The sequence below is a fragment of the Oculina patagonica genome, chromosome 2, assembly GCF_052425735.1.
Source record: "Oculina patagonica isolate OP01 chromosome 2, crgOcupat, whole genome shotgun sequence".
Classification (NCBI taxonomy): Eukaryota; Metazoa; Cnidaria; class Anthozoa; order Scleractinia; family Oculinidae; genus Oculina; species Oculina patagonica.
The window spans coordinates 2275757-2290246 of record NC_135759.1 but is presented as its reverse complement, the minus strand read 5'-3'; the positions used below and the strand labels follow the sequence as shown (position 1 = coordinate 2290246).

Below are 14490 nucleotides of genomic sequence, written 5' to 3'. Positions count from 1 at the left end.
TAAATGTTTAACATAAACAGTCACAACAGAAAGAACCTTATGCGAAACCTTTTTTTGCTTTGTAATTTAAAGACGCATTTTGAAACACTCCGAGTCTGAAATATCCCTGATGTTTTGACCAGTAGATTTTTAAGTATTGCTTTCAACTTATCAATTACATGTAATTGTTTATTTGTCAATTACAACCGATTTCTAACTTTTAGCACCGTTGGGGGTTAATGTAGGCAAAGAACCTTGAAAATAAGATAAATAAACTAAAACCACTTACATTTCCAAGCAAAATACAAGATTTATCCGATTAGCGATAAAAGTCCGGTGTGTTTAATTTTTTTGTAGGCAAACAATAGAAGGCCACATCACTGTAGTATAAATTGTATCAACGTTGATAAAATATCTGATAAAGTGAAGAATTCAATTAGTGATGGTACAATACCCACTGTGGTTTTCAGAGATTTAACTGATTAGTTAAGAGGCTGAACCAAGGTAAAGGTGATACACGTTCGTTTTAGTGAACTTCAACAATTGAATCCAAACTTTGTCAACACAGACCCAGACTGAACAAAACTCGCCAACTGTGCGTGCTAGGTATCTTAACAAGGAGGCTGAAACTCAGTCAGGGATTATGTCCTTACATAAACAATTTCGAAAAGTGTCGCTGTAATAATGGATGGAACATTTCTGTTTTAATCTAATGTACGAAACCGAGTGATGTTGAGGCAGAGTTAAGAAGTTCAGTGCATTATAAGGGGAACGTACAATAAGGAAACAAAATAAATTTTCTGGATTACACGGGCACTACCCTTGGTATTTTGTATTTTGTTTGACGTTGTTATGTGGGAAAGTTAGTTAACAATGCATGCATGGATTGAGAAGTTCCTTTCAAATTTTTTATGTTTCGTTTCTTTTATTTCTTTCTGTTCAAAAAGGAGCCCGCAGTTAAAAGTAAGGAACTGGAATCAAATTGCCTCTCTTCTGTGGTATTAAGAGATACCCTTTTTACCCCAGAAAATTACTCTAATTCACCTTAATTATAACAGCATTCAACCTCTTTATCTGTACAACGAACTGCCAAAATGAAACTGTCATGAAGATATTTTCTTTATTTCCGGCAGATTTATCTTTTGATAATCAGTAAATCTAAACCGCCTTTTGTTTGCAACTGTGACTTCCTGGCCACATTTCAAAGCGAACAATTTATTTTCTGTTAAAGGTTATAAGTGTATTTATAATTGGCAATTGTTATCAGTCAAAGTCTAAAATAACAAGTTAGTCATTTACTTTCTAACCCCAGTCAAGCAAAAATAAATTTCTTCGCGTCAAGAGGTGAACAAGGCCCGGACATCTTCCCTCCAACCTTCCTTCCTTCTATTATATAAACCACCAAATTGAATGCAAGGCTGGTACAACGGCAGGAGGGCAAGATTTATTGGCCAATATTTCAACTAGCAGAGCTAGTCGTCTTCAGGGCCGGTACAATAATTAGTAAATAAACCCCTTCAGGCGGCTGGTATATTGGAGGATAATGCCCGAGGCTGAAAGATTGTCCTCAAAATTTCACAGTTGCCCTCGAAGCTTCGCTTCTCGGCCAACTGTTCATTTTTCGACAATCTTTCAGCCTCGGGCATTATCCTCCAATATACCAGCCGCCTGAAGGGGTTTATTTACTAATTATTGTACCGGCCTTGAAGAAGACTAGCTCTGCTAGTTGAAATATTGGCCAATAAATCTTGCCCTCCTGCCGTTGTACCAGCCTTGCAATTAATTTGGTTTTATAAGCACTTAGAGTGACGTCTGGTACGAGCATTTCTTGATCCGGCAGCAGACAAGCCAAGCAGTTTTTTCTTCGTTGCGTGGTCCCCTGCATCCAAACTGTTTTTATATAAACCACAGTCCTTGGGTTTAAAATCTCAAAGTATTACGTTTTTAAACCTTCTGAAACATTGAAATTAGAAATCTCTAAACACTAACAGGGGTCATGAATGGTCACTCAAACTGAAAAAAATTAAATTTTTGCAGTGTTCGCAAAATTAGGCTTCTGTTATATTTTTATGCCGTTTGCACGCATTGCGGGCACAGGAGTAAAAAAGCCCTTCCCACTCACCCTCGGGAGTACACCAGACGGGTCACGTGCAAACTGGGAGTTGTCTGTCATTTCCGCCTTTCCGCCATGGTGGAAGGAAAATGGAAACGTTGAAGGAGCTTTTTTCTTCAAAGTACTTCAGTTCTTTTGGCTTTGTTGTAGCGTTTCTCAACCTTCCAGCTTTAGTAATATTTGCTGGATACACAGGGCAGCTGAGAAGCAGCGAACGGCGATCATTTAGCTGTCCATCTTCTCCTGATTCTCGTGACGACTGTTTGGTGAAATATGACGAGCAGTACAACTCTCCTTTTCCACTCTATGGATTTGTCCTTCTGTGTTTTGTTCCTCAGCTGGCTGTGTGCATCGCTTACTCCTGGTGCTTTGTGAAATCGCGAGTTGATGAGCTGGAAGCCGCCTTGAAAGTTGATCCAGAAAACCCTCGCCCCCTGCCACGAGTGACAACTCGTCGAGTGTTTTATTTCTACTTTCGTCATCTGCTTGTGCGACTCGTGTTAGGGATTTTGTTTACACTGTTACAGAACTTTGTGTTTTATCCAGAAGACTTTCCTAAAGAATTCAACTGCGTTTCTCCAACCGCCATTCCCACAGTAAATTTCACGGCTTTGAATGTGACTAAAGATGATTCAGTTATTAACTGTATCAATCCTGTTGGATCTGACAATGCTAGCTGTGCGTGGGGAATTTGGATAGTGAACATTTTGCTTGCATTTCTCGTATTTGTAGAGTTGCTTTATCTTCTAGTGCGAGCAAAACGAAGCGAACAGTTCACCTTCGACGCCGAATTTTGTCAAAAGTACTTCTTCAGCAAGAGTGGAACTCCAGTCATGCTCCACGATACCGCATTGCGAATGAAAGAACGAATTTTAAAAGAAACGGAATATCTGGAACCATTGATTGACAGAAATGAGGAACCAAAGGAAAGACTTTTGGATGACATTTTTGTTGATCTTGTTATATTTAAAGGGCGAGCGAAACACAAGTTTGACAACTTGACGAGACATGAAATACTTGACACGTATTTGAAGCCCAAGGATGAAGCAGTGCTCATCAAGAAACTTGACGACTTGTTTCTTCCCAACAAAGATACCAAAGACGAATATCCTAGCAAGATTCTCTTTGTCGGCTGTCCGGGGATCGGGAAGTCTAAACTGTGTGCCAGACTGTCGCGTGACTGGAGCAAGGGTGATCTGTTGCGTGACAAGAGCAAAAGCTTTAAATTGATGTTCTTGTGTCAGTTCAGATGGTTCAATGCTGAGACAACAGAGAAGATATCTCTTAAACAACTATTGAGTGATATATGTCCAGAAGTAAGAATCGACAATGAGGTGTTCCAGTACATGTTAGACAACCCAGAGAAAGTACTTCTTGTATTTGACGGTTTGGATGAATTCAAGGACCATGAAAGCTGTTTGGAGGATGAGCAGGCACAAGTTGCAGATAGTCCAACAGCTGTTATGCCATTCTCTGCATTGTATGTGAAATTAGTCAAAGGAAAACAGCTTCCTGGGGCCACAGTTGTGACTACTTGTAGATCCAATGTGGTGCAGAGCATTGCAGGCCTTAAATTTGACAGGACAGTGGAAATAATGGGATTTACATCAGAGAAAGTTGAGGAATATGTTTACAAATTTTGTGCACATGATGCAGCAACAGTAAACAGAATATGGGGACATATCAGCAGCAACTTAGAACTGTTGTCTTTGTGTTACATTCCAGTGAACAGTTTTATTGTTTGTTCATTTTTGGAACAGTTGATCAAACTCCAAGACCAGAATTCAGGAAATACCTTTCCAACAACTTCAACAGAGATTTACGAAGGAGCCCTGAGATTGTTCATCTTCAAGCATCACCCAGAATTCAAGGGTAAACCATTGACAGTGGATTACCTTATAGGAAATGCTGGCTTCACAGATCCTATAGAAGAAACTTTAAGCCAAGTAGGATCATTGGCCAAAACAGGAATTAAAGAAAGGCGGCTGGTGTTTAATTCAATGGAGGTGAGAGGAGTAGAAAACTGTGGCTTGTTTAACCGTATGCCAGACAGTCAGATCTCTGCTTTTAGATTCAACTCCCATTTCTGCTTCATTCATTTGACTCTCCAAGAGTTGCTTGCTGCCAGAGAAATTGCAAAGATGGACCCCAGTGATCTCAGTCATTTCATTGCCGCAAATGCTTCAGATCCAAAGTGGCACATGGTGATTCAGTTTGTGGCAGGTCTGCTCAGTGGCCAGCAAAATGAAGCAGTAAACAGTTTTGTCAGCCTTCTTTGTGATTCTTTGACAGAAGAGCCTGAACTGAATAATGAAACAAAACAGAAGGTTCTTCTCATTATTAAGTGTTTGCATGAGAACAATAATGAAACTCTGGTGAAGAAGGCAGCTTCTGAACTACAGAAGAACAGTAAGTTTATGAACAGAATAGATTTGTCTTACTGTGAAGTAACACCTGTTGACTGCATGGCAATTGCATTTTTTTTAAAGCACCTGCATGAACTCACTGAATTGAACCTGTTTAATAACAATATAACAGACCAAGGTGTATCACACCTGTGTGATGCACTAAAAGATGAAAATTGTAAACTCACTGAATTGAACCTTCATTTTAATAATATAACGTACCAAGGTGTATCACACCTGTGTGATGCACTAAAAGATGTAAATTGTAAACTCACTAAGTTGGACCTGAGTGCTAACAATATAACAGACCGCGGTGTATCACACCTGTGTGATGCACTAAAAGATGAAAATTGTAAACTCACTAGGTTGGACCTGAGTGCTACCAATTGCGATATAACAGACCAAGGTGTATCACACCTGTGTGATGCACTAAAAGATGTAAATTGTAAACTCACTAAGTTGGACCTGAGTTATAACAATCTAACAGACCAAGGTGTATCACACCTGTGTGATGCACTAAAAGATGTAAATTGTAAACTCACTAAGTTAGACCTGAGTTATAACAATCTAACAGACCAAGGTGTATCACACCTGTGTGATGCACTAAAAGATATGAATTGTAAACTCACTAAGTTGGACCTGAGTGCTAACAATATAACAGACCAAGGTGTGTCATACTTGTGTGATGCACTGAAAGATGTAAATTGTAAACTCACTGAGTTGGACCTGACTAAAACCAGTATAGCAGACCAAGGTGTATCACACCTGTGTGGTGCACTAAAAGATGTAAATTGTAAACTCACTGTGTTGAACCTTGATAGTAACAAAATAACAGACCAAGGTGTGTCACACCTGTGTGATGCACTAAAAGATGTAAATTGTAAACTCATTGTGTTGACACTTGCTGGAAACAATCTAACAGACCAAGGTGTATCACACCTGTGTGATGCACTAAAAGATGTAAATGTGTGGTTCCAGAAAATATCCATACCCCCACCACGGAGGGTATTTCACGTAAGACCCCCCGTACCCCCCAGCCCCTCTGGAAAAAAAGATAAATTGTACAATGCTATAAATTTTAGGCCACCTCTCTTGTAAACAGTTACAGTGTATAACTGATCGATCGGAACGGGAAGATATGTTAGAACGATACATACGTTACATGTACTGCTGAAGACAAAATAAGAAATTTCCTCAAAAGTAAACAAACAAAATATCTGGTAGTCACTTGTCAAATTACCTTGTTGTATAACCATCCATCCCTTTTCATTCCAATCGCTTTAGAAAACCGCTATTAAAATGTATCAGAACACGGATTTGAAGTGTTGATATAAACCATAAACATTCAGCGTAAACGCGATCGCAAAATCGCTAATGCTCGCTGAGAAAGCAAAATTTAACAGGAAAATTACAAACAAATAGCCAGAAATAACAAAACCATGTTAATCTCGAGTTTCTGACATCATTACACTATTTTCATCGCTAATAAACATGAAACTTTTCACAAACAAGGACGATTTTCCTTCGATCGAACGTGAAACAAGCAACCCTTGACACCAGTGCCTTTCGGTCAAACCACGTGACAAGTTTCGGGGGACTGATAACAAGTAATGGCGGACGAACGAACATGGAGGATTTCAGTGAAATTATTTGCTTACAGTGTGCTTTCAGGAGAAAGAAAACCCGTTTTAAATGTAAAGCGATTGTGAATCAAGAACCCAGAGTGCTATTTTTGCTATGTAAAACACTTGTAGAGTAGGTAAGAAACGATTTTTGAAACTAGTTTGCACTGCATCAAACTTGACCGTCTGGAAACATTATTCCACTGGCAACCCCCCCTCCTCTTCGGAATTTCCTGGGCCCTTGACCCCCCCACCCCCCTGGAATTTCCAATTTCCTCCGTGGTGGGGGTATGGATATTTTCTGGAACCACACAATTGTAAACTCATTGTGTTGACACTTGCTGGAAACAATCTAACAGACCAAGGTGTATCATACTTTTGTGATGCACTGAAAGATGTAGATTGTAAACTCTCTGTGTTGAACCTTGTTGGTAACAATCTAACAGACCAAGGTGTATCATACTTTTGTGATGCACTGAAAGATGTAAATTGTAAACTCACCGTGTTGAACCTTGATAATAACAATCTAACAGACCAAGGTGTGTCACACCTGTGTGATGCACTAAAACATGTAAATTGTAAACTCACCGTGTTGAACCTTGCTAGTAACAATCTAACAGACCAATGTGTATCACACCTGTGTGATGCACTAAAAGATGTAAATTGTAAACTCACTGAGTTGAACCTTGCTGGTAACAATATAACAGACCAAGGTGTGTCACACCTGTACTATGCACTAAAAGATGTAAATTGTAAACTTATACTGCATTAAAACTGGATATCCAAGGGAGCATAATGACAGAACAAGGTGCAGCAGACTTGTTGTGTGCATTAAAAGATGTTCATTGTAAACTCACTCTGCACCTTAGTGTAGAAATTGAAACAGACCAAGGTCTAAAACACCTGTGGGATTCCATAAAAGATGAAACCTGTGAGGCCACTCAAATGTTGGGGGGAGTAGGTGAAGGTGTATTACACCGATGTGATTTTGTTACTTGTAAACTACGCTGTACGTAGGATTAAGTGGCGTGATTCCAACCTGTGTGAGGCAATAAAATGTAATGCTGTCACTTTGTTAAATCTCATAGTGTATCACACCACCACACCCAGTGTGGAGTACTAAAAGATATCAATAATTTGTAAACTCACTGGTTTGAAAAATATTGTAATATCAGTATCACAGCCATTTTAATTGTGCAGTTCCAAAAAATATCCATAACCCACCTTATGGAAGGTCGTCATATTTGCATTCGGTGTATTGGAAATTCCAAGTGGGTAGTGGGTCCTGTAAGCCAAAATTTTTAATCGAAAGTGTAGGGCTTAACTGGAATTTCCAGGGGGGCTGGGGGATTCAAACCGAAAACCTTCTATTGGAGTGGTATGGTTATATTATGGAACAACACATTGTTAACTCACTGAGTCAGGCCTTAGTCTCAACTGAATAACAGACCACTAAAAAAAGATGTAAAGCTTGTCTGTCAGTATTAAGTTAATAAATAACAAAAGTTTCATTGTTGATTAATCTTAGTTGTAACAAGATTGTTTGTTGTGCAACAGTACCATAAGCTGAGTGTTATTAGTCTTGTGTTGTTCCATACCCCTCGCTCCCCAATAAAGAAGGGTTTTTGAATTTGAACCCTGAGGTAAATAATTTCCAGTTTACCTTCATACTTTACTTGAAAAATTTTAGTTTTTGAGACCTCCGCCCTCTCAAAAATTTTAAATTGCATTCAGTTTAGTATATTGATATTTTCTGGAATTGCACATTTCAGAAAAATATGCAGTCGGCTAGGTTTAACTTAGTTCAGTCACTTTTTTGTTTGTAAAATATGTAATCAGCTACAAATTATACCACATGTATCATAATAGTAATGTTGATAGTTGTTTAAAAATATGTAAATATAGTTAGGCTTAGCTTTTGTTATTAACAACTATTTAACCTGTAACAAAGAATGAAGTGATCTTTTCAGTAATAAATATTATGAAAATATCTGATTGATGGCTAGTTCTGTGCATTTATTGGTGAAAACACCTGGACTGCAGGTTACAAATGTGGGATTTTGAACATTTTGTGAGGCACAACCATGACTAACTGTTCTCTTATAGGAAGGAGCATAAAGCCTGCGTCCAAGCCCCGGGGGGGGGGACACTCCCTTATATGAGCTATATAGGTATGTGCCGCTGGGAAGGGTATGGTTTTCAAGCAGTTTAGTCTGGGATAGGGTATAGAAATCAGAAAGTTTTGTTCTAGAAAAGGGTAGCATTTGCCAGAAAACTGATCTGTGTTATGACAAATTTAGTCCAGAATATGAATAGAAACTCAGAAAAGAAAGAGGCTTTCCTAAATGTAAATAAAATAATCGCGGGCATTGTTGATGACAGATGGTTTTCCATTAAAACACTGATAGTAAAACAGTTCTAGTAGGAAGTAGGGATTTACGGTGTCTAGTCTGGTATAGGGTTGCAAAAATCAGCTGAAGATGGTCTGGTATAGGGCAAGGGCTTCAAATTCCCAGTGGCACAATCCAACAACCCAAAAATATACAGGGTGCACCCTCCCCCCTGGTCCAATCCCAGTGGCCCATACGGCCAGAGCTTATCCCAGTTTCTGTAGTCCCCCAGACGGCATGCTAGTCCACCATAGCGTTTTCCCCTCAACATTATGTCGCTTGTTATGTTGTATTGTACACTTTACTCTCATAGTGCCCCTCTCCACCCAGGTGAGGGGCACTATGAGAGTAAAGTGTCTTACAATACAACACAACCACCCCAACCAGGGATCCAACCCAGACCACTTGATCCGAAGTTTAGTGCACTACCCATTTAGCCATTGTACCTCCCTCTCTTATAGAAGATGCTTGATCCTTAATATTGTTGGTTTTAATACAAATGAATTGTTTTTGTTTGTCCAGGGACCTGTGTAACCTACAGTAAGGAAACACCTCCCATAATCCATAATAAGAGAACACTGAGTCATGGTCCTGGTCACACACAAACACTACATTTGTAACCTACAGTAAGGGGACACCTCCCATAAGGAAACACTGAGGCATGGTCCTGGTCATACACAAACCTACATAATTTTGTAACCTACAATAAGGGAACACCTCCCATAAGGGAACATTGAGTCATGGTCCTGGTCACACACAAACACTTTATTTGTTACCTACAGTTAAAGGGGACACCTCCCATAAGGAAACACTGAGTCGTGGTCCTGGTCATACACAAACCTACATTTGTAACCTACAATAAGGGAACACCTCCCATAAGGGAACATTGAGTCATGGTCCTGGTCACACACAAACACTTTATTTGTTACCTACAGTTAAAGGGGACACCTCCCATAAGGAAACACTGAGTCGTGGTCCTGGTCATACACAAACACTACATTTGTAACCTACAATAAGGGAACACCTCCCATAAGGGAACATTGAGTCATGGTCCTGGTCACACACAAACACTTTATTTGTTACCTACAGTTAAAGGGGACACCTCCCATAAGGGAACACTGAGTCATGGTCCTGGACACACACAAACAATACATTTGTAACCTACAGTAAGGGAACACCTCCCATAAGGGAACACTGAGGCATGGTCCTGGTCACATACAAACACTTCATTTGTAACCCACAGTAAGGGAACACCTCCTACAAAGGAACACTGAGTCATGGATTTGTAACAGTCGATAGTCTACCGACACTCGGGTAACAATCGACCAATATATCGACCGAGTATTGCCCATAGTGTTTACCGACTATCAATATATCCCCGACAATTGGACGATATATCAACTGCCATATGGAATGAGACTTTCCAACATAAGCATGATCTGGGGGAACAACTATTTTGAAATTTTTTTATTGCCCATCCGCAACTAGTGCCAGTCTCAAACTGTGAGTTAGAATTTAAAATCCCTAAAACCCAGAGGAAAGGAGATGGCCTTCCGATTGTTTTTACAGATCTGAGATAACATTGCTTCTTTATAATCTGACATAAGCAATTGACATTTACACTCAAAAAAGAAATGCTTCTGAAGAAAGTCTGTAAATATAGGTGTTTATTATTAGATCACAACTTTTGTAATGAATGAATTATGCAATTTTATAAAAGTGGTATGTCACATTAAGCATGTGTCTGTTCTTTATCTATTGGCACAGATTTACGAGTTCCAATCTACATACCATATTTTTGAGGTTAGGGTTTTTTCTGTTCTGGTCACATGACATAATTTGAAACTCTTGACTGTTATGTTACCGCTAAAGTCTAATTAGTTAACATGTTTAAGTGCAGGGCACAGGTGTTCGCAAGTGTGGCACAATCAAAATAAGTTGAAATCAACTGTAATGTTGCCACTAAGGTCCAACTAAACAAGAGTACAGCTGACATGCTTATTTAGATCTTTTACAGGGTTCGTACCCTTTTTCACAAACAATTTTCTAGGAACTTTTCCAGGCGACTGACAGGTTGATCTTTCCAAGACTCCAGAATTCACAATAGCCCTTTGGCTCCCAAGATCTCAATATTATTTCTCCTTACTGTCTGCCATACATTTCTTATAATGTTAGTTCTGAGAATTCAGTTGTTACTTGAGTTTAACAGATTTCCAGAACTTTCCAGGACTGGTAGTCTTTTTCCAGGACTTTCCATTCATGGAAAGTGCCACAATAAAATTCTAGGACTTTCCAGGTTTTCTAGGACCCGCACAAAACTCCGCTGCTTTTATTACATCAGACATGCAGTCACATTTGTGCTACTACACCTAGGTTCAACTTAGTGAGTCTTGAATCTACTGCATAATCGTAGACTAAGGTGTTATACACCTTGGTCTACCATTTTTTCATCCTAAGCTTTAACTTAGTGAGTTTATACAAGGTCTACAACTTACAAATAACATCCTTTAGTGCATCACACAGGCATGCTACACCCTGGTCTGTTATATTGTTGCCTTGAAGGTGTAACTCATTGAGTTTACAACTATCTACATCTTTTAGAGCATCACACAGGTGTGTTACACCTTGGTCTGTTATATTGTTATAACTTAGGTACAACTTAGTGAGGTTACAATTAACATGGTTAAGTGCATCACACAGGTGCAATACACCATGGTCCGTTATTGCATTAGACACAAGGTCCAACTCAGTGAGTTTACAATTTATGTGTTTTAGTGCACTGCACAGGTGTGATACACCTTGGTCTGTTATATTGTTATTAGTAAGGTCCAATGCAGTGAGGTTAAAATTTACATCTTTCAGCGCATCACACAGCTGTGATACACCTTGGTCTGTTATATCAGTACTACTCAGGCTCAACTCAGTGAGTTTACAATTTACATCTTTCAGTGCATCACACAGGTGTGATACACCTTGGTCTGTTATATTATTTTGTGTAAGGTCCAACTTAGTGAGTTTACAATTAACATGTTTAAGTGCATCGCAAAGGTGTGATACACCTTGGTCTGTTATAGCATTTGACATAAGGTCCAACTGAGTGAGTTCACAATTTACATGTTTTAGTGCATCACAGAGGTGTGATACACCTTGGTCTGATACAAAGTTTTCACCAAGGTTCAACATAGAGAATTTAAGATGTTTTATAAAAAATGCAATTGCCATGCAGTCAACAGGTGTTACTTGAGAACCAGACAGATCTACTCTGTTACTAAACTCACTGCTCTTCTGTAGTCCAGAGGCTGCTTTCATCACTGTAGCTTCATCATTGTACTCATACAAACACCTCATCATGAGAAGAGCCTTCCATTCTGTACGATTTTTCAAAGAGTCACAAAGGAGGTTGACAAAAATGTTAACTGCTTCGTTTTCCTGGCCACGGAGCAGACCTGCCACAAACTGAATCACCATATGCCATTTTGGATCTGATGCATTTGAGGCGATGAAATCACTGAGGTTACTGGGGTCCATCTTTGCAATTTCTCTGGCAGCAAGCAACTCTTGAAGAGTCAAATGAATGAAGCAGAAATGAGAATTAAATCTGAAAGGCGAAATTTCACTTTCTGGCATATGGTTGAACAAGCCACAGTTTCCTATTGCTTGCACCTCCATTGAATCAAACACCAGTCGCCTTTCTTCAATTCCTGTTTTGGCCAGTGACCCTGCTTGGCTTAAAGTTTTTTCTATGGAATCTGTGAAACCAACATTCCCCATAAGGTAATCTTTCGTTAATGGTTTACCCTTAAATTCTGGGTGATGCTTGAAGATAAACAATCTCAGAGCTCCTTCATAAACCTGTGTTGAAGTTGTTGGTAAAGTAATTGCTGTTTCCTGTTTATGGAGTGTAATCAACTTTTCCAAAAGGGAACAAACAATGAAACTGTTTACTGGAATGTAACACAAAGACAGCAGTTCTAAGTTGCTGCTGATATGTCCCCATATTCTGTTCACTGTTGCTGTGTCATTTGCACAAAATTTGTGAACATATTCCTCTACTTTCTCTGGTGTAAAACCCATTATCTCCACCTGCCTGTCAAATTGGAGACCTGCAACACTCTGCACCACATTGGGTCTACAAGTTGTCACAACTGTGGCCTCAGGAAGCTGGTTGCCTTTTACTAATTTCACATACAATGCAGAGAATGGCATTGTCTCTGTTGAACTATTTCCACCTTGTGCCTGCTCATCCTCCAAACAGTTTTCATGGTGCTTGAATTCATCCAAACCATCAAATATAAGAAGTACTTTCTCTGGGTTGTCCAACATGTACTGGAACACCTCATCGTCAATGCTTCCTTCTGGACATAAAAGACTCACTAGTTGTTTAAGAGATATCTTCTCTGTTGTATCAGTATTGAACCACCTGAACTGAAACAAGAACATATTTTCGAAGCTTTTGCTGCTGTCACGGAAAAGACAACCCTTGCTCCAGTCACGCCACAGTTTCGTACACAGTAAAGACTTTCCGATACCCGGACGGCCAACAATGAGAATCTTTCGAGGATCTTGGGTATCCTTGTTGGGAAGAAATAACTCGTCAAGTTTCTCTATGGGTACTGCTCCATGCTGAGGCTTTAAATAGATGTCAAATATTTCGTGTCTTTTTAGCAAGTCGTCAAACTCGTGTTCCGCTCTTCCCGTGTAAATGACAAGATCGACAAACATGTCGTCCAAAAGCCTGTTGGTTTCGGGTTGAGCAATCAAAGGTTCTAGAAGTTCCGTTTCTTTGCGAATTCGTCCTTTCATTCGTAATGTGGTCTCGTGGAGCGTGACTGGAGTTCCACTCTTGTTGAAAAAGTACTTTTGACAAAATTCGGAGTCGAAGGTGAACTGTTCGCTTCGTTTTGCCCGCACTAAAAGATAAAACAACTCCACAAACACGAGAAATGCAAGCAGAATGTTCACTATCCAAATTCCCTTCGCGCAGACAGCATTGTCAGATCCAACAGAATTGTCACAGTTAATATCTGAGGCATAATCTTTTGTCGTATTCAATACCGTGGAATTTAATGTGGGATTTACGGTTGGAGAAGCGCAGACGAATTCCGTAGGAAAGCCTTGTGAATAAAGCACGAAGTTCTGTAACAGTGTAAACAAAATTCCTAAAACGAGTCGCACAAGAAGATGAAAAAAGTAGGAATAAAACACTCGACGAGTTGGCACTGTTGGTCGGCGCCGAGGGTTTTCTGGATCTGCTTTCAAGGCGGCTTCCAGCTCATCAACCCGCGATTTAACAAAGCACCAGGAGTAAGCGATGCACACAGCCAACTGAGGAACAAAACACAGAAGGACAAATCCATAGAGTGGAAAAGGAGAGTTGAACTGCTCGTCATATTTCACCAAACAGTCGTCACGAGAATCGGGGGAAGACGGGCAGCGAAATGTTCGACGTTCGCTGGTTCTTAGCTGCCCTGTGTATCCAGCAAATACTACTAAAGCTGGAAGGTAAGAAAGGGCTACAATATAGCCAAAAGAACTGAAATACCTCGAAGAAAATAGCTCCTTCAAGCAATCCATTATCCTTTCCCCAGACAGCTCCCAGTCTTGCACGTGACTGTCTGGTTTTCTCCCAGCGAGGGTGAGAAGGGCTTTTTATCCCTACGCCCGCAATGCGTGCATACGGAATAATCGACAAACTACATTCTAAAAAAGTACGTAATATGGAAAGTAAAAAGGTTTGTTTCGTATCTGTTGTTGCTTGACTGTGTTTCTTACTTATGCCTTACAAAATGACTTACTTATGACTCTTACATATGATTAAATCGATTTTCTCCTAGATCATAAGTAAGAACCAATTATTGTATAAAATAGATATACTTGTATAAAATAGATATACTTTTAAGTATATCTATTTGAAATAACCTTAAACAGAGAATAAGTTGTTCGTTTTGAAATGTGACCAGGAAGTCACAATTGCAAATAAA

At 39.5% G+C, this 14490-nt stretch overlaps 1 protein-coding gene and 1 pseudogene across 1 annotated transcript; one reads left to right on the top strand and one right to left on the bottom strand.

Moving 5' to 3' along the window:
- The first annotated feature begins 2146 nt into the window (after positions 1–2146).
- LOC144642635 (uncharacterized) lies at positions 2147–8114 on the top strand (annotated as a pseudogene).
- A 2090-nt stretch (positions 8115–10204) lies between these two features.
- LOC144642555 (uncharacterized) lies at positions 10205–14090 on the bottom strand. The gene has a single exon (XM_078501528.1). It carries the CDS (start codon positions 14081–14083, stop codon positions 10994–10996), a length of 3090 nt encoding a protein of 1029 aa, XP_078357654.1. The 5' UTR covers positions 14084–14090; the 3' UTR covers positions 10205–10993.
- Between the last annotated feature and the right edge of the window lie 400 nt (positions 14091–14490).

Bases quoted from the DNA above. Each gene is read 5' to 3' on its own strand.
- LOC144642555 (XM_078501528.1), bottom strand. From the start codon at position 14,083: ATGGATTGCTTGAAGGAGCTATTTTCTTCGAGGTATTTCAGTTCTTTT.